Source organism: Drosophila obscura, unplaced genomic scaffold (genome assembly GCF_018151105.1).
Source record: "Drosophila obscura isolate BZ-5 IFL unplaced genomic scaffold, ASM1815110v1 contig_17, whole genome shotgun sequence".
Classification (NCBI taxonomy): domain Eukaryota; kingdom Metazoa; phylum Arthropoda; class Insecta; order Diptera; family Drosophilidae; genus Drosophila; species Drosophila obscura.
This window is the reverse complement of record NW_024542757.1, coordinates 3,220,584-3,243,823: the sequence shown is the minus strand read 5'-3', so window position 1 is coordinate 3,243,823 and position 23,240 is coordinate 3,220,584. Positions and strand designations below refer to the sequence as shown.

Below are 23,240 nucleotides of genomic sequence, written 5' to 3'. Positions count from 1 at the left end.
AAACATTGGGGCTTGTCCAGTATCGGGAGGATCCAGTATGTCAATATATTTTACGCAAGTCCGCTATAATTTGAGTGGCCAGAATTAATTAGTTCTATACATACTGTTTGATTTGGGTGTATTAAAAGACCGTTGCGTTTGGAACATTTTCGCTTGTCACTTTTATTACGAAATAAATATTACACACAGAAATAAAAGCCATATTTGCTGATTTTGCACCATTGCCAGTCCGAGATATCTGAATTCTTAGTTTCGGCTGCGAACCGGCGAAAGGCGGCGGTCAGATAAGGGTAAATAATAAGAACTGATATTTAAACTTGGTTTAGCAACAGCTATTACACATAATATATATGTATGTATATATATATTTGTCAATAGGTTATACATATCGTATGCGTATAATTAGTGCAGTGTGCATAATTATACGTGAATAATTCATAAAAATAATACATACAATACAGCACAGATACAGATTAAAAGACAGGTATTAAATATATATAAAAGATAACTAAAATGACCAAAAGGGGCTATTACACATAATCATGTATCGTAGTATATACGCATATATAATATATATGGATATAAATAGTGAAAAATAGTCAAAAACATTTTACATATACATATAGAGTCATACATACATACAGCATACATATAAGCATATAGATAGATTAGTATAAATTATTATTATTATATCAATATATATATATATATGTATGTATATATATTTATAGGTTTCTTTAAATGCAATTCGATTTTTTGTTTCGTTCTTTAGGGCTAACTTAGGTTGTTAATTGTTAGAGATTTACATGCGACTACCCAGCTTAGATGTTGTTATCCGAATTATGTTTAGGATATTTGTTTATGTTAATTGTAATATTAGTTACGCTTCGTTTGCACACAGGTTTAGTTTAGTTTAGTTACGATAATTATTAATTATGTCTAATTCTAGGACAAAACACTCTGCAACAATTTGCTTGAAATTCGTTACACGTTTTTTGGGGGCAATTTGTTGTTTCGTTTCGTTACGTTTTCATTTTCATTTCTTTTCGATTCTCTCATTCGATTCTTTGTTTCCTGGTTGTTCGTTCTGTTCTATCAAAATACTTTCATTTAATTTCATTTGAGCAACTTAAACTTAAGAAGGTTCCGTTTACATGCACTTATTATCGTTTGCCTACTCGTTTCTTTGAGACTGTTTTTGTTTTTGTTTGCATGGTGCGTTTAAAACGACCGTTGGTTGCATTTTCTAATTGTGTGTGTGTGCTTGTGTGCGATTTTACGGTGTTTTCCTTTGTTTGTTTCGTTAAGTTTTATCATTGATCGCTTTATCATTCGATTTGCCATCTCTGGCTATCTTTCAACAACTGTTTCGTTTTCTATCTACAAGAGGAATCTGTTCTGTACTACATCCAATTTCAGTGTGTATTCGATTTGGAGGGGGAGGATCTGATGACTTGGCGGAAGGGGAATGTTTCAGATGGGCGCAGGCAGGGGCGTGGCACATGCAATGACTTGCTTAAAGCTCGTAAAGGTTTGGTTTGGATTTTACGGGGTTGGGGGGTAGGAAGCACATACTAAATTGTGCGAAAGAAAGAGAATTTACCTTTCGAAATGAATTGGCGGGGGGAAGGTAAGTAAATTTCTATCTGAAACGGAAGCGGAAACGGACATGGACTTGGACTTGGACATGGACATGGCAGGGGCTACAGTTGCGTTTCATTTACATACATACATAGACTGGATATCCGGATCGTTAGATCGCCATATAATCGCGTTAGTTATTCAGTTATTATGCACATCGCCTGGGTAGCTTGCACTAGTAAATTTATATATCAATATATATAGAATATATGTAGGTATGTATGTGGCGAGGATATGCCAGCAACCGATAAGCATGGGAAGTTCCATGCTGGAATCGCTGGATACATCGCCGAAGGATTACATAGTAGATACTCGCATAAAAAAGAAGAAGCGGAAGGGGAAGAAAGCAAATTGATGCCGCTGCTCCATATGTGTATGTATGTAGATTATGTGATTAGCTGATGTATATATGTATATATATATAGGGGCACGTGTATATATGGCATATGGTTCGAGTATATATATCTGTGAGTATACATATGCTGAAGGAGCAGTAGTAGTAGTAGTAGAAGGAGAATGCCTCGTATCCTAGTAGTAGCGGAAGTCGATTGAGTGGCAAAGGACAACGACAACGATGACGATGACGATGGCGATGACGATGACGATAACGATGACAGGGAGGTTGCGTAGGTAATGGGGGGGACGGGGTGATGGGGGCATTCGACACCGAACATCGAACACCCTTTGTTGTACTACCAGTGCATCATCCGCAGCTGATCGAGAATGCGCTGCTTGAAGAAGGTGCCCAGCATCCCGAAGACCGTCGAGACGGCCGCAATGCCCATCATGACCTGCATGACGCAATGGATGCCGGACAGCTCCTCCTCCGTCTGCTTGTGGCGGTGGCGCGCCCTGTGGTGTCGCCGGCCGCCGCCTCCGTTCTCGTGCAGGCGCTGCAGCTGCTCCATATCCTCGTCGAACTGCGGCACAATGGCCAGATTGATGACCTCCGTCTTGGACAGCAGCTGCTCGTTGGCTATCGTGTGTGCCTCCGTGGCCCCACCGCCGCCCTTGCTGGTAGCCTCGTTGTGCTCCCGCTCCCGTTCGCGCTGCCTCTCCAGCTCACGAATGCGGGACCGCTCGTCCAGCATGGTGTTATCCCTGCTGAAGTCGAAGTCGCGGTTGAACGGAAGCAGCGGCTGCTGCAGCGTCCGCCCGGAGGTGGGGTACTCGGCCAGATTCACCTTGGTGAGGAAGTGGCGCGACGTTTCGCCGCCAGCTCCGCCTGGCTGGGCCAACAGGGAGCGGGGCGTCGCCTCCGTCGGCAGAGTGGGCAACTGGTCGCGCACTCGCGTCTCCTGGAACTGGTTCTTCTTGATGCCCAGCACCTCGGACAGCGGCCGGTTGATCATCGGCAGCAGCGAGTCGGAGGTGGGCCGAATGATGAAGGATCCGCCAGGCTGGACATTTGCCGGAGGCTCCATAATCTCTGGCTGGACCGGCTTTGGCGTGGTGGCCGCAGCGGCCTCCGACTTGCCATCCCCATGGTCCTCGCTGTCCTCGCTGTCCGTGTACACGGAATCGTCCGAGGAGGAGGAGTCGTCGGCTGCGCTGTCCAGGGTGGTCCTCGAGGGCTCCTTCGACGGCGTGCCGGCGAACTTGTGGGTCAGATTGCGTATGGGCTCGTACTTGGAGCTCTCCGAGTCTCCGCGGTAGAGCAGAGCCACCTTGCCATCGGGTGTTAGAACGGGCGTAATCTTCGGATGTGGCGACGGAAAACGATGACTGCTCTCTGGGTCGGGCGACAAGGCATCGAAGTCGGTGAGCGCTGGCTTCTTCTGTTGCTGCTGCTGCTGCTTCTGCTGCTGGTCCTTGTCCTGCTCCTGATCCTTATCCGTCTGCTGGTAGACGATGCTCACCTTGCCCAGCGGCGTCGAGATGATCTTGATGGCATCGTTGCCGTTCTTGCGGTAGTAGTGGCTGCCACTCTTCCGCTGCTGATGCTGCTGCTGCTGCTGCGAGCCAGCACCAAAGAAGCCAGCACCGTCGCCTGTGTCGGCGAACTCGTCATCAACGCCGTCATCGTTATCCTCGCCATCCTCATCATCGTTAGCAAAATGGCCACTGCTCTCGCGCAGATCGATCGCAGTGCTCGGCACGGCCACGGCCACCGCCACCGCCGCAGCGGACTGGCTCTCCGTCAGCAGCTTCTTGCGGATGTTCTCTAGCTGATTTTGGCGGTAGCTGGCACTGCCACTGCTGCCACTGCTGCTGCTTGGCCGGAAACGCGACTGGAAGCCGTTGAGACCGAATCCACTGCCCTCTTCATTGACAAACTGCTCTTCGTCCGCCCGTGGCCTGACTGTGCGAGGACGCTCGAGGGCTATTCTCTCATCGTCCTCGTCATAGCCCATATCCTCCTCTTCATCCTTGACGCCCACCAGACCCTTGGGGTCGGGCAGCGACTCGGGCTCCCGCTCCCGCTCATCCTCTCCATCTTCACCTGGAAAATCATCATCATCGTCCAGACCATCGTCATCATCATCATCATCATCGTCGTCGTCTGCATCATCGTAGAGATCTGCCTGCATGCGATCTGTCTGCTCCGTGGGATAGTCCTCGCTATCCCCCGCATCAGCATGGCCCACAGCCGCTTCCTCTGCTTCAGCCTCCGCCTCCGCCTCCGCCTGCTCTCTCTTCTCAACACTCTCGGCCCCCAGTTTCGTGGTATCCCTAGGGCTAAAGCTAAGACTATCGGTACTATTACTACTACTACTATAAGTTAAATTTAAACCTGTTCCTAAACTAACATCTAAGCTGCTATTGCTCCGTTCGAGCAATTGGGTAGTCGCATCTTTCAGTCAGTAGCATTTCTTGGTGCATCCGCACTTGCGGACAATATCCAAGTTCTTGATGTACTTGCGGTTGTTGCTGCACACCATGCGCACCTATCGAACAGAAAGGAGGGGGTGGGGGAGGGAAAAGTTACCATTAATCAAACATCCATCCATCTATCTATCCATTCATGTGTGCACTCACCTTGCGGCGCCTCACAATCTTGGCCGCACAGCACTGATTGCCGCAGCCTCCCACGCACTTGGCGTACTTCAGCGGCTGCCGGGAGCGGCAGTCGTTCTCCGTGTAGTACTCTCGCACCTGCTCCTTGCGGCACGTGGATGCTGCTGCAAAATACCAAGAATCAACAAAGTGTAATTAGTCAAGAGGCTCATTAAAAGGCAGCAGCAGTAGCAGCAGCTACCCTTCTCCTGCCCACCCATCTATCAGCCCCTTCAGAAGATGTGGCATCATCCATGTGAGCAAAATGAGCGTCGTGTGGCATGTGTCTGTTTGTGTGTGTGTGTTGTGTGTGATGAGGTGATGTGCGTGGCAGTCAAGCAACAGAGGTGGAGGAGTGCAAACTTCAAGCGAAAGAGGGTTCCATGGGATGTACCAATAAGTACGAAGGAGAGATGGTGCCACTCGGAAGCGGGTACATTCTTCATGCAGTGACCCTATTTCGCGCTTTGCTCCTCCTCCTCTCGTTTACCCCCGCCCAGACTTGGTGTGAGAGATAAGCATGATAGATGTATTTATGTACCGGTGATTGTTGGGGGCTCTGTGTTGCCCTCACCTTGATCGCAGTAGCGTCCGCGTTGGCCGTGCTTGCACTTGCACTGGTAGCCGTCCCGGGCATTGGCATTCGCCACACAGCGGCTGCCACGTCGGCACTTGTTCTCCAAGCAGGGATCCACGGGTTCCTGCACACAAAATACGCAGCATAAGTAAACATAAATGCAGATGTTGAATTGCTCCACTCTCACCTCTTTTATGTGAGGCGTCTCGTCCATGAAGTCCTGCTCGTCGTCCTCCTCCTCGGCGGGCTCACCCTCGAGCAGTGCACAGCCCGGCGTGATCTTCTGCTGGCGCTGGGCATTGCCAAGTCAACCAGCTTGTGGTTGATCCACACCTCCTTCATGCAGCCCTTGAAGCTGGTGAGATTGCGGATCTGCCAGTTCTTGTAGGCCTGCTGTGCGGGCTCCGAGGGCAGGCCGCCCAGGAACATGGGCGTCATCAGTTTCAGGTAGTCGTTGGAGCCCTCGTTGATGATGGAGCGTGCCAGGCCGCGGTCCACGCGCAGCGTAAAGTTCTTCTTGATTGCCAGCAGCTCGACGGCATGGTACTTCCCATCGGCCACCATCTCGAAGCTGTACATGGTGGACACGGGATAGTTGCCCACGTCGTAGCTCACGCGAATGCGTCCATTGAACAGTTCCACCGCCAGGTGGGCGTCCTGTCCGTCGTACATGAGTATGCCGTTCTGTTCCGCGCTGCTGAAGACGATGGTCACATTGGCCTCCGGCCTGGTGCGGAGCGGCTCCAGCTCCACGAACGAGTTGTTGTGCACGAAGCTGATGCTGGTGAGGTACTCGCACCACTTGCCCGTGTAGCCCGGATGGCACTTGCACAGGTAGTCGGAGCCGACGGGATTCGGCTGGAAGCAGACGCCGTGCTTGCACTCGTGGTTCTGGCAGGGCGACGTCTGCGGGTACATCATGGAGATCATGTTGTGGCCCTCGCAGTACTTGCCGGTGAAGTCGTCGGGGCACTTGCACACATAGTCGTTGATGCCGTCGATGCAGGTGCCGCCGTTCTGGCACATGTGGTTCTGGCAGTCGTCGATGTTGTCCGTGCAGTTGGTGCCGTGGAAGCCCGCCTGGCAGTCGCAGCTGTAGTGCGTGAAGTGGTCCACGCACTTGGCCCCGTTGGCGCACGGATTGAACTCCGGGCTGCAGAACTGGATCTTGGTGTCGCAGAACTCGCCGCTGAACCCTGGCTGGCACTCGCAGCGGTACGACTCCACGCCGTCCACGCAGGTGGCATTGTTCTGGCACTTGGTCTCGCCCAGGCAGTCATCGATGTTCGTCTCGCAGCGGGCGCCCGAGTACCGGGGGCACACTGGCAGCTGAAGCGCCCCTCCTCGAGCACCGTGCAGGTGGCGTTGTTGCGGCACGGGTTGCCGTAGCAGGCGTCGATCATGAACTCGCAGTGCCTGCCGTGGTAGCCCGGCTGGCAGAGGCACTGGTACTCCCGCTGGGGCAGGGCCACGCACTGCGCCTTGTTCTGGCAGGGCTGGTCGAAGCAGGCGTTGCACTTGGCCAGGATGTCGTTGCGCACCCGACCGCGGCACACAAAGTTGGACGAGGGCGTCGACAGGATCAGCTTGTCCTTCATCTGCTCGGGCTCCGCACAGCGCGCAATGCCCGGCTCCACGTAGTCCAGCTTGATCCAGTCCGAGAACCACTTGAGGTGGCAGTCGCAGTACAGCGGATTGCTGCCCAGGGCTCTGGCAGAGAGAAAGCGGAAGAAGTTCCTTTGGTGAGCAGTCGGCCAGGGCGGAAACATTCCAGAGAGTACTCACATGTGTGTCAATGACTTGAGATCCTCGAAGGAGCCCTCCGGCAGCATCGAGATGCGATTGCCGTGCAGCGAGAGCACGCGCAGGTTATTGAGGCCAGACAACGCATGCCGCTGCAGACACTGCAGCTTGTTGTACGAGATGATGCTGCCAAGAAAAAAGGGCGAATCGGGAAACGTTTACAAATTGCATTAGCCACAAACACACACACACTCAGGCACAGACAGTCACACAGTCACAGAGAGAAAGACACAATTGATGAAGAAATGAAAGTAATTGCAAAACGTTTTCTATTCGCAATCGGACAACAACAACAGCAAAAAACATCACCAAGCAGAAATAACGGCTAAACTTTGATTGTGGATAGAGCACACAATGTACAGGCGGCACAGTGGGACGATGTGGGCAATATGTCCCCGATAAAACTAAAACCGAATGGACATTCAATGCCTCAGGGAAATGTCTGCCTAATTACATCCGATATCCAAAGCAAGCTTAGTTCTTGGAAACTATTTCCTATATTTATGTATATTCCCTGCTCTGCTTGCTTGCTATATTTCCTATAACTATATTTCCACCACAAACATTTCCATTGCAGCCCACTGTGCGGAAGGCAATAGCATCGACGCGACGATGACGCTGACGCCACAGCAAAAAGCCAAAGCCAAAGCGCTGACGACTAATGCTTAAGCACGAGTCACGATTTCGACTTTACGTTTCGGAATGAATTTCGTGCCTGCGCCTTGGCCGGGTCCCTCCCGGACAGCGGACAGCGGACAGACCACAGGCTCATGCCCTGGCCCAGGCCCATGCCCATGCCCAAGACTTGGGCATCGACAAACGATGCAATTGGCGCAGAATTGTGTCAAGCCCTCTTGAGCCTTGCCTTCGATTTGTGTTGCTTTTATTTTGTGGTGTGCTCTCAGGTACCACTACTATTTTTTTTGTGGCTTTCCGTTGCGGTGCAGGAGCAATTAAAAAGCCATTAGACATGGATGGCCATGGACAGTATCCCAGCGGAGTGCCCGCCCATACTTACAGCGTGGATAGTTTGGTCAGATTGGCGAAGGTGTAATTGGAGAGTATGGTGATCTGGTTGTTGCTGAGATCGCTGTAGAGGGGCACAGAGAAAAGAAGTAGAGAATTAGTGTCAGGGTGTGGCCTGTCCCCCCTGCTCCGATACTTACAGTCTGGTGAGGGCGCGGAGATGTCGAATGCGCTCGTAGTGGATCTGCTCGATTTCATTGGACTCCAGATAGAGTTCGGATGTCTCGGCGGGAATGCCGCGCGGAATCTCCTTCAATTGATTGCGTGAGCAGCGGACCACAGTGCCGGTGCAGGTGCACGAGGGCGGACAATAGCCATCGCCCAGGCAGCCCTCGCTGTTCTCGCTGCTGCATTTGAATTCGTTGTGTGGCAGATCCTTGATTTGCACATCACGTACCTTCGATGGGGCCGCACAACGTGCCGCTCCGCCGTTCAGCGACTTTTTACGCAGCCACTCGGCGAACCAGGCCAAATGACAATTGCAATTGAATGGATTCGAGGCAAGGTTCCTGCAAAACACACATCACAAACAAAAGAAGTAAGTACACAATTGTATTGCTTAGTATTCCGTCTATGGGATGATACCCTACTAATCAGATAATCAATTGGAAATTACAATTGGAGTGCTTACTTCTAAAAAGAAGGAGATTTGTGCATGGGAATGGCTGCAATAATTATCTCATTTATCTCCCAGATTTCGAACCCAATATACCCTTTTACTCCTATGAATATTGGGTACACAAATGTACAATAAATTAATATCAATGTGTAAAAAAAACAGCCCAATTCAATTAGGGCTGTGGGACAATTTTTTGTTTGTGATTTCTGTTGTTCCTGTTGTCCTTTTTGCACTGGACATTGGGGATATTCGGGTTTTGCCACTGGACTGTGGATATAGTACGTATATATATTCGATTCTGTAAATCAGAGCCCTTTGTGTGCTCTCATTCGATAAACAAAAATTCCTTTCTCCTATTAATGCCCGTGGAGCAGATGTGTTGCAGATGCCCCTCTTTATCTCGGACACTCTGCACAGGCCCTTTAATTATGGGTGGTGTTGGTGGGGGGGGTGGCGGGCTGGTAGAGACAATTTGTTGAGTGGGACAAGCGGCTGGGTGGTGCTCGGGCACATAGGAACAATGGGGCGCAAATTACATTGGCAATTCCAGAGCTACAACCGGAGTCCAGACTAATTCAATAAGCAATTCAGCTTTGTCATGCCATTAGTATTACAATAGAGTCAGAAAATGTGTGAGAGAGAGAGAGAGAGAGAGTGCGTGTGTAAGTGTGTGGCTCCTTTCACACACAAAAACACCTTCGAAGGTGGGAGGATGGGTGCATGTGGTGCAGAGCACTTAATGAATTTCATTGCTGCTATTTATTAGCTAGTTAAATGAATTTTACAATAATTTACAGAGCACCCACACACACACTAGATACTGTAGCCACACAGACACACACACACACACACAGGCACAGATACTTTTACTGGGAGACGAGGCAGCAGCTCTCTTCATTGAACTCAATTTTAATTAATTAAATCATCGAAGGCAGTCAGCAGGCGGCAGGGTGCTTCATGTGCGTGTGTGTGCCCTTTCTCTCTGTTTCCATCAACCACTTGGGGGTTGATTTCAAGTGAAAAGGGGGGCGAGGGCAGGCAACGAAAGAGGAGCCAGTGGAATGGATCTGTTATCGCAGCAGGCACACACATGGACCCGCTATAAATTGGAGTTCAATTGAATTATATACAATATAGTTTGCTGTGCTTTCGATGGCGAGCCCCGAAGTAAAACTGATTTGGAAGCAGCCACCAGCGGCCACCACATCAGACGCAGAGTTCAACGGGAGAACAATCAAAACCATTAACCCAATTTTGTGCACAGAAAAGGCAATTAATGCTTAAGCTAAATCATTTATCTATTAAAGTGCTCCACGAACATGCACGAGGAGGAGGAGGAGGAGGAGGAGAAGGAGCACTCGGCACAGTTCTAATTATTATGCATAGCCAGCAGAGGCAGAGGCATAGGCATCTGGAAGGAGCAGTAATCAGGCAACTTACAGTGACGTCAGTGAGTTGAGATGCTCAAAGGAGCCAGGCATAACGCAGGAGATCTGATTGTCGTACAGATTGCTGCAACGAGAGGGGAACAGAGGGAACATAATATGTATAACGTATTGCTCAGACATTCTCTTTCACTGTTCACTGTTCAGTGTGGGGTCGGGTCTTACAGGGTCTTGAGCTGATGGAGGCCGAGAAACATCTTGTTGGAGATTTCCTTAATCTTGTTCTCGCCCAGCTGCAGGTCCTGGATGTGGGATGCCCCCTCGAAGGCATTCGGCTCGATGCCCGTCAGCTGGTTGCGCTTCAGCTCCAGCTTCACCAGATGCGGCAGCCGCCCAAAGAGGCCATCGGAATTGATGCGTCCCAGTTCGTTATCGTTGAGCAAACTGCAAAATCGAATAATGTATCAGCTTAACTCGCAATCGGGACAAGGAGGGGCAGACAACAGGGCAGTGCTGTGCGGTGCGGTGCAGTGGTATGCAGCATCCGGAACAGGACTTACAGCTCAGTGGTGTGCAGGGGTATGTCACGTGGTATTTCCTTCAGTCCACGGCCCGCACAGTCTACGGTGGTGCCCTCGCAGTGGCACATGGCCGGGCAGTCCGAGTCCATTCGACACTCGCCGGACAGCTTCATTCGCAATTCATCCCAGGAGCCTGTAGAATAGTTTCAGTGGTGTGGGGTTTATGGGGTGGGGCTGGCTTAAACGGGCACGGGGGAGGTGCTATCCTGTGCACAGGATTTTACTTACATTTAAATTTCTCCTCGCGCAGAGATTCAATGCGACGACGATGCATCCGCTTGGGTGACTCGCAGCGTGCTCCACTTGTCTCTATGGGATTTTTGTGCAAATAGTCGGCCAGCCAGCGGAGATTGCAGTCGCAAATGAAAGGATTCTTGGCCAGATGTCTGTATACATATATATGTATGTGTATGTGTAGGTGTAGGTGTATATGTTTTTGTGTGTGAAAATGGAAAGAAAGTAAGCAAAAGAAAGTAGCATTGAGCATTCGACTGAATGGAATGGAATGGCGTTCTGTAGGGATCCACAGAGTAAGATGTTGCAAAGGGTAACGGAAGGCGGAGGAGGCTTGAGACGTCTTAAAAGTGCACCAGCCTTGTGGCTACGACATTTCCGTTGTTGTTCCACTACCCAGCCGTCCCCTAGCCCCTTTTTTCCATTCCGTGGGTGGGGTGGTTGTTGTTTTTGTTGTTTTGAAACTATTTAAAAGCAATTCCCGACAGGGTTGCCAACTTCTCGGCATATTGCAGTCTTGTAAGTGCATTTTCCTCTCGTTTATTTCGTTTGAAATGTATTCCCAGTCAAACAGAGGCAGAACATTGATAGGTTTCATATTGATCAACTTTTCCATACCCTGCAACCACCAACAGAAGTGAACTCTAGACTGAAAATCTCATGGTGGGTGAATCTCAAATCAAAATGAATTCAATTTTGGTTTCAAAAAAATCTCCTGCCTCATTAACTATACGGTTCGTAAGTAAGCAGCTTAAAGTGATATTCCATTTAAAGATCTGATCGGTTTCAGCCCAGCTAATGGTTTATGGGCTAACAGAAGCTGACAGGAGAGCTGACAACCCTGGAAAAATGCTTAACCCACTCAAGCATACAAATCCTGGTCCCGTCGCGCACTTAGAGTCGCATCCTCTGGAGCCGCGTACATTTATCGATGCCAAAACAGAATTCTTCTCAGCTTTTTCTCGTCTTTTGTTCGTTGTTAAGGCCGGCCCAAAGGCTTCACGGTTCAACGAGGGGAGTCCCGGAACGAACGCAGAAGGAGTAGAAGGAGGCTGGGAAGCTGCTGCTTGTTTGCCGCTAAACAAATGTCAACGCGCAGACGAGGCAACGATGAGGCAACGACGAGACGAGGGCCAAGTCAAAGGCAACTACTAAATGCACTTCAGAGGTTTAACACCAAAGTGCCTGATGCTCCATTCAAGATGGGCCGTGGCATGCACGAAGGCATGGGCATGTTTAAGCTTTCAGTATGTTTTTGGGGGAGGCATCCATTCCATTCAAGTGGTGGGAGCAGCAGGAGCAGCAGCAGGGGCAGGAGGAGCAGGACGAGTCTCGTTCCATGTACTTACACCGTTTTGATGCTCTTCATGGCGTCGAATGTGCCATTAGCCAGCGACTGTATGTTGTTGTCGTACAGGGAGAGCAGGCTGAGGCTGTGGAGGTCGCGGAAGGCGTCCTTGCGTATGCACGAGATCTCGTTGGCGTTCAGCAGCAGCAGCTGCAGCGAGCCGAGTCCTTTGAAAACGCCCGAGGGTAAGTCCTTTATTTTATTGCCGTACAGCACGCTGTTTGGGGGCGCATGAGGAGCAGGAGGAGCAGCAGCATTCAAGCCATAGGTGGAGCAGCGACAGCAGCAGCAGCAAACATGAAAAGAAACACAAATAAAACACACGACAAATGTTGAAAAAAGAATGTGCAAGAAATCACAAAAATACTGGGCTGGCAAGACAAAGTGGTTAAGGCTGTTGTTGCCGTCATTCTTCTCTGCTTTCGTCTCCCTTTTTGTTTTTGTTCGTGTGGATGTTGGCTGTGGTTGCCATTGCGGGCGGCAACTGGTTTTTGGCTTAACCGACTAGTGATGGGCGTGGCAGGCGTGACACGTGGGCAAATAGAACCCTGAATGAAGGTGAGAGACAAGACAATTTCTCAGAGAAATTGTATACTCCAATTGGAGTACGTGATTGGATATTTAAGGACACAAATTCCAAGCTCAAGTTCGAGCAGTCCAACAAGAGCAAAGGATGTCCTCCCATTAGGCTCGTGTCACGCACTCCTCTCTATGAGGGCTCCCCATGAAGGAAGCAGTAGGATAGAGGGAGAGCTGTTGGCCAGGTAAGCTGATGCCTTGCGGGCAGCTCTTAGCGTGGGCCCGATTAGCTCGCTTCTGGCCAGGCCCAGAGCCCCGCCTGTCACACCACACTCCACACACCACACACCACACACAGTGCCTGTTCAGTGCCATTTTGAGTTCAGTTTAGCCTCAGGTGAGTGCACATTTTGTTGTGTGTGATGGCTACTTGTTGCACACATCACACCAGACAGGCCGAGACCACAGAGCACCTGAAACCTGAAACGCACACCGTACCCAGTTCTGTGGGCTGGCATTATCCGTACTTACAGTGTGGTTAACTGCTTTAGGCCGCTGAGTGCATCATGGGCTATCCTCGAGATGTTGTTGTTGGACAAATCAATGCGTCGCAGGCGTCGAAAGCTGGAGAACGATTTCGGTGGCAGTTCCGTAATGAAGTTCTGCTCCAGGCGTCTGCAAGTGGAGAGCAAAGAGAGATTTGCATGCAAAAAAGATTGAAGAGAGATTCCAGAGATTCGGATTCGGATTCCGAGGTGCACTTACAGTTCCGTGGTGTCGTCCGGTAGCGTGACGGGCACACTGGTCAGGCTCTTCTCACGGCAATCAACGATACCATCCGCACAGCGGCATGGGTGTGGACAGCTGTTCTCCACTCCGCATTCCATCGGGGCATGCTCCGTCAGACCTGATGGATGTAGAGAAAGAAGAAAAAAAAAAGGCATAAAATGAGATTTACTTATTTTGCAAATTTAATTTGAACTTCAAGACGGCAGAGGAGATGGAGTGGAGTCTGCCGCCGCGCAACGAGGCATCTCCCTCTCCCGCTCCGTAATTATCAATGCTACTGCACAGCACGCTATGTACTCGTACTCGCCGTAGAAGAGGGGCTGTGGATATGGATTAATGGTTGGTGGCTGGTGGCCGGTGGGGGCTAGGGGGAGGTGCAACTATGGCCAGCCGCTGGTCATAAATGTTTACCCACATAATTCCATAGCATTTCATACAAAACGAAAGTCAAACAAGGAAAGGAATCAAGTCACGCGATGGAGGCAGTTGGCATCTGGGATGCTCTTTCCTGCAAGAGTCTCTCCAGAGACATTCTCAATGGAAGGAATATATATTCGATATCCTTTAAATATCTACAAATTTGTTTTCATTTCTGGTTAGCTCTTCTCGGAATGTTACCCAATCTTGAGACGTTCCATCAAATGATGTACCATTATTATGGCATAAGTAGTATCTCATGACACGGGTCAGCAGCACAGGGATATTCAATCTCATCTCCATATCCAATATCCATATCCATATCATGTCCCCGCATTGGTATATCAATTTCACAGGCTGCCCAAAAAGAGCAACCACCAAAATACTCTAACCCCAACGATTCGACAGAAAGGAGATTGAGGAAAGAAAACTCGTTTCGTTTGGTATTCGGTATGGGGATGGTGATGGGGACGGGGGATGGGGCACATTTTCCGCTTCATTGAGCGCTTAGTACGCTCTGTGCCTCGATTGTGGCCAATTTCCCATTCACTTGGCTCAGCGCCTTGGCTTGGCACTTGGCCCGCAGCCGCAGTTGCAGTTGCCGTTGCAGCCTCAGCTTCAGCCTCGGTTCGAGCATCTGCATCTCAGCATCTTTCGGTTAAGAAAAAGAAGCCAAAAACACATACAGAAGATGATTTCAACGGCGTTAAACGTTTTGGCAAACACACGACGTCGAGTCGATGAGCGCTGAGCTGTAAGCCAGAGAGACGATGCGATGAAGCCACCAAAACCACCAAGTGATTCTGGTTATACTCTCTATCCAGAGAGGGGTTGTATGATTTGAAGAAAGAGAAAGAATTTGTTTGCCAAATATTTCCTTGGTTTTTAGAATATTTATCAGAAAATAATGCCAAAGTAAAACATTGAAATTCCAGCAGTCAAATCTCAGCTTATTCTGATAAGTTCCATTAATTTGGGACCCACTTTTATCCTCTAGCTCTCATGGATACTATGGTTTGAAGGGTATTTAAAGCTGCGATCTACAGAAAGTAATTCAACAGCCTCTCGTATTGCTGCCCCTGTCCCTGCTGCTGCTACCACTGCTGCTGTTGCTGCTGCTGTTGGTGGTTGTGGGTTGTGGGCGTTTGAAGCGGGGGTGTGCCCATATGACTGCTTATGATTTATAATGCTTTGTGTTTACCATCGTTCGATGGCTGCTTTGGCATATAAAACTAATTAATTTGGCGTATACAACATCCACATGGAGAGGCATGGAAACGGGGCCGAACGTAGCTGAAATGTTTTTGTCTATTTTTGGTAGCGCCTTTTGGGAGTGCAGAGAGCAGAGTGCAGTGGATGGCAACAACATGTTGCACACACACACACACACAAACACCATACCATATACTCGTCGTATAACATACCTGAACATTTGAACTCCTGGTCGTGCAGGTCCGCCACGTTTTGGCCCTTCAGCTGCGAGGGGGACTGGCATCGGGTGTAGGGGGCCAGCCGTGGGGCGCTGCGTAGGTAGCGCGACAGCCAGGACAAATGGCAATCGCAGGCAAACGGATTGTCCGACAGTCGTAGCGCCCTCAATCTGCCCAGTCCGCCGAAGGCATTATGAGGCAGTGCGGTCAAATTATTGTTGTTCAGCGTGCTGAAACAGAGGATACATATAAATATACACATAAATACATACAATACACATATATGAAAGATACAGACAGAAAGATAGTTGGTTAAAAGGGCGAGAGAGAAAAGATGCAGTTGACTTTATCAGCTGGGCCGCATCTTTTTGGCTAGTTATGTTTTCTCTTTCAGGCATGGCATGGGATGGGCCCACAACACAGCAGCGAGATCGAATGCTGATCGAAATTTAATTAAAAATTTACCATCCGTTTCCCCGTTGGGGTTTACTCTTCGATTGAAGGCAGGGCAGGGCAGTGCTTGGCAAGGCAGTAAATTTATTGTTCTATTCCGCTCTTCCAAAATGCAACATTGTTAACTGTTTCTTTTTAAATTAAATAATTTCTAGAGTCCTTTAGTTCTCTACAGCTAATAGCCATTTAGAATTCCTTTACCAAATATTTACCGTGTTAGCGTTTGGATTACTCAAATATATATCCCCTTTTTGCCCAAAATGTTTCATCTTGTTTTATTTCATCATTCATTCAATTTGCATTCTTTCACTCCAAACAAATCGATACATAATTTTGGGTTCCACTGTTTCCCCTTCGAATACGTTTGATATATGGCCACCATTTGGGGGGGGCTTCGATTAGTTTATCTCTCGCCGCAAAAGCTAAACCATTTATTATGTAATTTAGGCAGCCCAACATTAACCGATTGATTTTTAATTCATTGACTAATTCCCAAATTGATTGATTAACAGAGGGCACTAATTCGTTGATTAATTACTCCGCTCATTCCCGCACACTGAGATTCATTGATGGATTTGCCAATTCGGGAAGCGGTGCCTGCCTCTGCTTTAGCTTGGGGACCTCTATTTTTAGCAAATACTCACAGTATTTCCAGCTCCACGAGACCCTTGAAGGCATGCTCGTCCAGACAGGTGATCTGATTGTTGTCCAGCTGGAGGCTACGCAGCGACTGGGCTCCCTTGAAGACACGCCTGCCCACCGTCGCGATGACATTGTGCGAGATGTCCCTAAGGGGGGTTGGGGAGGGGTACAGCAAAGTTAGTATCGTTCTATCCATAGTGCACATCGTTGCTGATGGCTACAAGTATTCGACTACTATCGGCTACTTTGATTCGATTTAACGAGTACTTACAATCGCAAAAGATTCGCTGAACTTGTCACAAAGTTTTCAGGAATTGCCTTTAGTCGATTGTTGTTTAGGCGTCTGATTGATTTTTTATATTTGATTTGATTAGAGTGTTGGTTGTTTTGTTGTTGTTGTTTGGGGTTTTTGGTGTTTTGATTTTGTTTTCGATTTGGTTTTGGTGTTTGGAGACGAGCATATTAGGCACGCAAAACGAAACGGTAACGAAAGTAGAGAGTAGTCAAAAAACGGTAGAGATATGCAATAAAATAAAACAGAGAACGAAAACGGGAATCAGATACACAAAATATTAACAAATTCGAAAGAAAATCTCGCATCAAGCTAGCTAGAACTACTGTATGTAGTATATCATCTAAATACGAATTGTACTCGTGTTAGAATCCAATAAAAAGAGCTTCAAAAGATGGGTTAGTATTAAATTTGTTGAACAAATTCTTCATGCAGCTACTAGCATCAGGAGAAAAGGAAAGTGAAATTATAGATGTGATGCCACCATGTACTCACAGTCGCTCCAAAGAGACCAAATCTTGGAAGGAATTCCTCTCAATCGTGTGGATTTGATTGTCGGTCAGTTGCCTGATGAATATAGAAAAATAAAGAATAAAATGTTAATCATATAATTCATTTAAAGCTTAGAGAATGATTTAGAGTTGCGGCGGAATTTATGTCCATATAAATAAGTTGGGTTACTGCCTTTAATAGATGGCTGAACGTTATTCGATAGCGAAACCTGTCGAAAATCTCAGTGTTCAGTTCTTCTGACATTTTCACAGATTTTTGTAGAATTTCTTTAGTTGCCGACAGAATTAATCTTGAATCTTGCAATTGATTGGGCCCGTCTATGTGCATCCATCTTGCAGCTGGCATTGCCCCTATCAAACATTCCTTGACACTAATGCTGCCACTTTATGAAGCACTCCTCGGGCGCATACTCACAGCATTCGGAGCTTGGTCAGCCGCTGGAAATCCGTCTCGTATATCACGGTCAAATTGTTGCCCTGCAAATCGCTGCAAAAATATAGATAAAGAAATTACGATTAAAGGAATGGCATTAATTATGTTGCAAGTTGTATGTATGTATGTATGTATGTTTGTATGTATTTAGGATGTAACCCAAGGAGCCCCCCATACCCATACACACTCATTCACATTCAAGGCAGAGCGATAATTTTTTTTAATTGCTTGTAAGACAAGAGGAAAAACAAGAATCTGAGATATGGCAAGCAGAGTGCAGTGGATGGAATGGGAGTGTAGCTGCTCCAGCTGCCCCCAAAGAGTGAAAGAGTGAAAGATTTCGTGCTGCCTGTTGTGGCTGATAAGGAAAATATGATATTTAATCATTGAACATGGAACCCCGCCAGATGATCGCAAAGAAGGAAGAACCTGGAACTCGTTTTTGGTGGCACAGACAGACAGACAGACGGGACAGAAAGAGAAACAGAGGTAAAATTTGTTACCTGTAGATGTCATAACAATGAAATGCAGCCAAAAGAGATACAAAAGAGCAACCCACCCCGGACAGTGTGCAGTCTCTGAACGATCTTAACCGAAGTCCGAACTGAACCGAACCGAACCGTGTGCACATGCGCAGACTCAGGCACCCTCCCCGTCCCCTCCCCACCCACCTACAGACAACAACGATTACAACAACTACAGAGGTCCGGTCCGTCGTCTCTCAGCTGCTTATTTTGAGCAAGGTTCGAGACGGAGACCCGCGAGACCAACTCCAACAGGTAGTAAGACCTTCAGCGACCCGAAACGTAAAATATTTTTTGTTCAGGCTTAAGCCTTAATGAATCCCGCATCAAGTTGCCAGCCCAGCACCGCGAACACCAGACGTGGTACACTGAGAAAACTATACTACTTCTCGAGAAATATGATCGATTTTAAGTCAAAAAGGATCGACTTATAGAGGGCTTAAGGGCTTGGGCACTAATGTTTATTAAGAGCTATTGTTATTGCAGAATTTCGAATTTATTATAAGAACTTTATGGCGGTTACTGAAGAATTTACAATCGGAAACCAGAATGGCTTTCGAAAACACTTCCTGTTCGCCGATTTACATATATCTTCAAGGATAGACCTATCTTTGGAAGACAATTTTTTCGCCAGTGTAGACGAAGTCTTCGAGCAAGAGGCAAAGCCCGTATTCTCTTGCGCTCTACTCTCTCGCACACACACACACAGGAACACAGACACACACATTTTAATGAGCTTAATATCTCTCCACATCTGTGGGCATCATCTCCTCTCGCTTAGATCCAACAGATTACACCAACAATGCGGTGCGATTTTCGATCGGTTTTGCTTTTGTTGTAAAAGTGAAACAAAAACAAAAAACAAAAAACGAAAACAAAAAACAAAAGCTTTGCCCCATTCAATCTCCGTCTCATCTCCTCTCACTTTGTCTTTATCTTTTGCCTAATTGCTGAACATTTTTCAAATGCTTCTGGCACTGGGTGCTGGTTGTGGCGGTGGTGTTGCTTTTTTCACGTGTAATTTGTTTAAATCATTGTTGGTTGGCTTGTGCATAATTTTTGCCGTTTTTCTCTGGCTTATAATTAAGCATTTAGATATTTAGCTTCATTAAATCCTATGTGGGGCTCGGTCGCTCCGATACGAAAGCTTTTGGTTGTGTTGTTGGCTTTTGATTTTGTTGGTTTTTGCTGCCAGCCGCCTGACGCCCAAGTGCTGCCCCAGCCAGGCCAGGCCAGACCAGGCCAACCTTCCTTCCCAATTAGGTGCCATCTTGGTTTTGCTCTTTTGTGGCTCTCTTTGATGTGTGCCCAGAGCAAGAGGAGCAGGAGCAGCATCATCAGCAGCAGCTCAAAGAATAACCAGAAAGAAAGAATAACGTTGGATACCCTTTTAAAATCATGTTGCCTATGGCAGGAGGATACATATGAGAATGAAAAGCATCTTCAGCAACACATGATGTACCACACAGCACATTCCTACCTCATGTCAGAATCCGCAACTCTTCCTTCTCTGCCGTAACAAACATCTGATGTGATCAGCAATACCCAACTGCAATCAGGGTATAGAAGGCACAAGCAATGGGGAAGCAGCTGCTGCTATAAATTAGTCGTTCCCAGGTGTGAAAGGGAGAGACGAGACCCCGACAGACCCTTTCCCCCCACTGCCCCTCTCCCGAACATTAGATATGCAAAAATGCTGTCGTGTCAATCGAGTAAACTGTGTGGGTGACAGCCAAAGGGAAAGGGACAGGTAAAAGGGGCAGGGATAGGTACAGGAATAGGGACAGAGCTGCCTGTCAGAGCTTAGATCTGCACACCTCCTTTCCTCTCTCCCTCACTCACTCGTTGGTGGTTCAGTCTAGTTCCGTTTTCTGTGTAATTAAATGCCAATGACTTGTCCATAGGTGAGGCATGGGCCGAGGGGTGCTAGAATTTGCCCGAGCCCCAGTTTGCATTTTCCATTGTTTTTTTTTGCTTTCATTCTATCCCCTGTCTGTCTCTGTGTATCGACAGGCCAATAGTTGTTCAATATTTGTGGTATGTGTGTGTGTGTGTGTGTGTGTGCTCTGGTTCTGTCCGGCATTAGGGTGCCTCAAGCTGCAGTCATTGAATATTCCAAAAGGAATTATTGCAAATTAAACAAACTTCGAGTAGAGGCTTTTGTTAGTGCCGTTGTATAGCATAATCTAACTGAAATAATTCTCAATAAATTCCTTATCGAATTTCACTCACTTTACTTATAAGTTTCCCTTTGACAGCTTTCAATGAAATCTCCCTCTCCACCGACCATTATTTATAATCTATTGAAATCATAATGCCCTCCATCCACCACTCCATCATTTGCTCACCTTTTGGCTCCACTTTTCGTTTGCGCTCTCCTGCTTTGTAGCTTTTCTCTAAGCTCTTCTCAGGTCTCCTGCCTGACACATTCTTTGCACTCTGACACACAAGTCGCTCCCGCTCTCCTCCACTCTCCCCACGAATGTCACTCAAAATGTGACATCTTTCTCTTGCAAAGCGATGAAGCCTGAAGCACCCTGTGCTGTGCTGTGCTGGTGGTGCATTCCCATTCCATGCCCATTCCCATTCCCGTGCTTTGGGGTTTCAGAGTATTGCTATTTTAAAATGCAAATATGTCGTGCATGTTGATATGTTTTCTGTTTCTGTTCGTTTATTTCTGTGTGGCAGCATTAAAAAATAAAAGGCTACATAACAAATAAATACCAAATGTGTCCCTGAGCGCCGCTCGAGAGCGATTCAACGATGGCTGCCACTGCCACTGCCGCTGCCGCTGCTGCCTGTTTGACTGCTTATAACTGAACTGGGCTATAATGCTACGGCTCGGCTATGGCTACGGCTGATACGAGTATCTGTTATTAATTTATGTAGAAAAACTGCAGCCACGACAACAGCAGCATGGCTTTTGAGGTCTCTTTTGGGCCGCCAAGAGGGGAGGGGCAGCAGCAGCAGAGGTTGAAAGGCATTCTGCATACACTTGCTAATTGCCGGCGCGTTAATTTATGTGGCGACTGTGAGCAATGGACAGGGAGACCGAGACGCAGAGATGTACGACTGGCTCGAACGATTGGGATTGGCTTAATGCATTTGAGTCGACGCGGCATGCAACAATTATGGTTTGGTCGCTGTGGCGGTGCCCCTGATGCGCTTATGGGGGGGACTCCTTCGGCGACAATTAATAAACTTAATGGCAATTTAATGTAAGAGCAACTCAGAGGCAGAGAGAGAGAGAGATAGACAGCAGCGGAGAGTCTCCAGAGGGAGATAGAGAGACAGTGACAGAGACACGAATATAAACTCTGATTTCAAAAAGTGTGCGGGCGCTTGGACCTTAAAATTGTTTGGGGAGGGGAGGGGAATGGCACTTGGCATCGGACCTTTTGCGTTCGTTTGTTTTCTCGTTATCGACACGACGACATGGTCATGGCTTTGTTTGTCCCCTGACCCCTCTCTTTCTCTCTCTCTGTCTCTCTCTCTGTCCCAGCTCCTGTTTATGTTGTTGTTGTTTGACTATGTAGATTTTTAAATAAATACAAAACGGAACTCAGAACCAGACCAATCCCGGCCGGAACCCCGAACAATCAGACCATCATCGGTCGTGTGCGTGCGTCTGGTCTGGTCTGGTCTGGACCGCCGCCGGGGCTTTATTATTTTAATAGAGTGTGCATAATATTTGAACAATTGGCCCGGCAAGGGTATTCAGCATTCGCAGCATTCACAGCATTTGGCATTTGTCACGCCGCATTGGTCGGGTCGGGTCGTCTAGTCTAGCCCCAGACCCAGCCCAAAAGGAAGTCTTTGAACAGATTTGAAAGGTATTGATATTGATTGGGGATTGTGTCTGGTTTGAGCGGAAATCTTTGTTTTCCTCTCCGGGGAGAAGGCGAAATGTGTTTCTGATTGTTCTCTGGGCATTCCCAATGATTGTGTGGATGGAAAATGTGAATTTTTCATTGAATTTATGGCAAGAATATTTGAAAATGAATCAGAATGAAATTTGCACAAATATTTGGATAGGTCTGCGTACAGAAATCTTTTTGATGGAAAGTTCTCTTCTCTGCACATATTTTTTGGCATAAATATTTGTCTAATATCTTCCATATTTTCTGTAACCACTGAGGGGAGAGGCTATACAGGATATTTATCGATTAGGTTGCACTTACAGTCTTTCCACATCTGCTGAGATCTTCCTGGGGATCTGGGTGAGACCGCGGTGTGAACAGTCGACGGTTAATCCGCTGCAGGAGCAGACCCGCGGACAGCGGGCCTCCGTAATGACGCCCACACCGCCCCCGGGTATGTGAATGCCCACGGAGCCCAGGCCCCCGCTGGCGACGCTGGCACTGCCATAGCCGCCCATGGCGTATGGCTCGGCGCCGACTGGCCGGATGGCATCATGGTGCAGGACCAACAGCAGCAGCAGCAAAAGCAGATGCAGTATCCGGAATGGTGAGGGAGCGGGTGGTGTTGCTGATGGTGATGGCAGCCTCGTCGTCGTCCTGGACGGCGGTGCCATTGTGGCACATTTAAGAAGCAGCGTGCAGCTTTTGTTCCTAATTGAAAGCGCCGTCGGATGCGTGGGCGGACGCCACTTTGTCAACACCAATCACGCAATCGGATTGGGTAAATATTTGCCCGGAAACGGAACGAAAGGATTGATGGGGGCACACGGCACAGGCCACTTCCACTTCACTCTCACTCGCGCTTCACTGTATTATGGTATCACTGTATTCCTCCCTTTGGTTATTTTGGGGGCGGAGGCGGATTACCCACTCGCGCGCACTTCCCGGCAGCGCTCACTTATTATTTTTCTCGTGCGTTTACGTGCAGCCGTCCCGAACGCGCTTCTTGACCGAAATGAAAGCAGATGACGATGTGATGGGCTGCAAAAACATCAACAGAACGCAGCGAGCGACGAGTAACGAGTAACGAGTGTCACTCTCTTTCCTTTCCGCTCGGGAATGAATGTAGGTAGATTCTTGGGTCTGTAGATCTTTGCC

The 23,240-nt window shown here is 48.1% G+C and overlaps 1 protein-coding gene across 1 annotated transcript; it reads right to left on the bottom strand.

The window, feature by feature from the left end:
* Positions 1–717: 717 nt before the first annotated feature.
* Positions 718–23,172, bottom strand: LOC111080127 (protein slit). Its single transcript, XM_022375583.2, is given in 22 exon segments — positions 718–4,529; positions 4,621–4,763; positions 5,180–5,339; positions 5,403–5,521; positions 5,524–6,528; positions 6,531–6,925; positions 7,001–7,144; positions 8,037–8,108; positions 8,185–8,553; positions 10,104–10,175; positions 10,274–10,492; positions 10,609–10,762; positions 10,858–11,015; positions 12,213–12,428; positions 13,262–13,405; positions 13,496–13,637; positions 15,361–15,596; positions 16,464–16,607; positions 16,733–16,804; positions 17,249–17,320; positions 17,681–17,752; positions 22,404–23,172. Coding segments are annotated over 22 exon segments (4,548 nt in total). The 5' UTR covers positions 22,757–23,172; the 3' UTR covers positions 718–4,442.
* Positions 23,173–23,240: the final 68 nt, after the last annotated feature.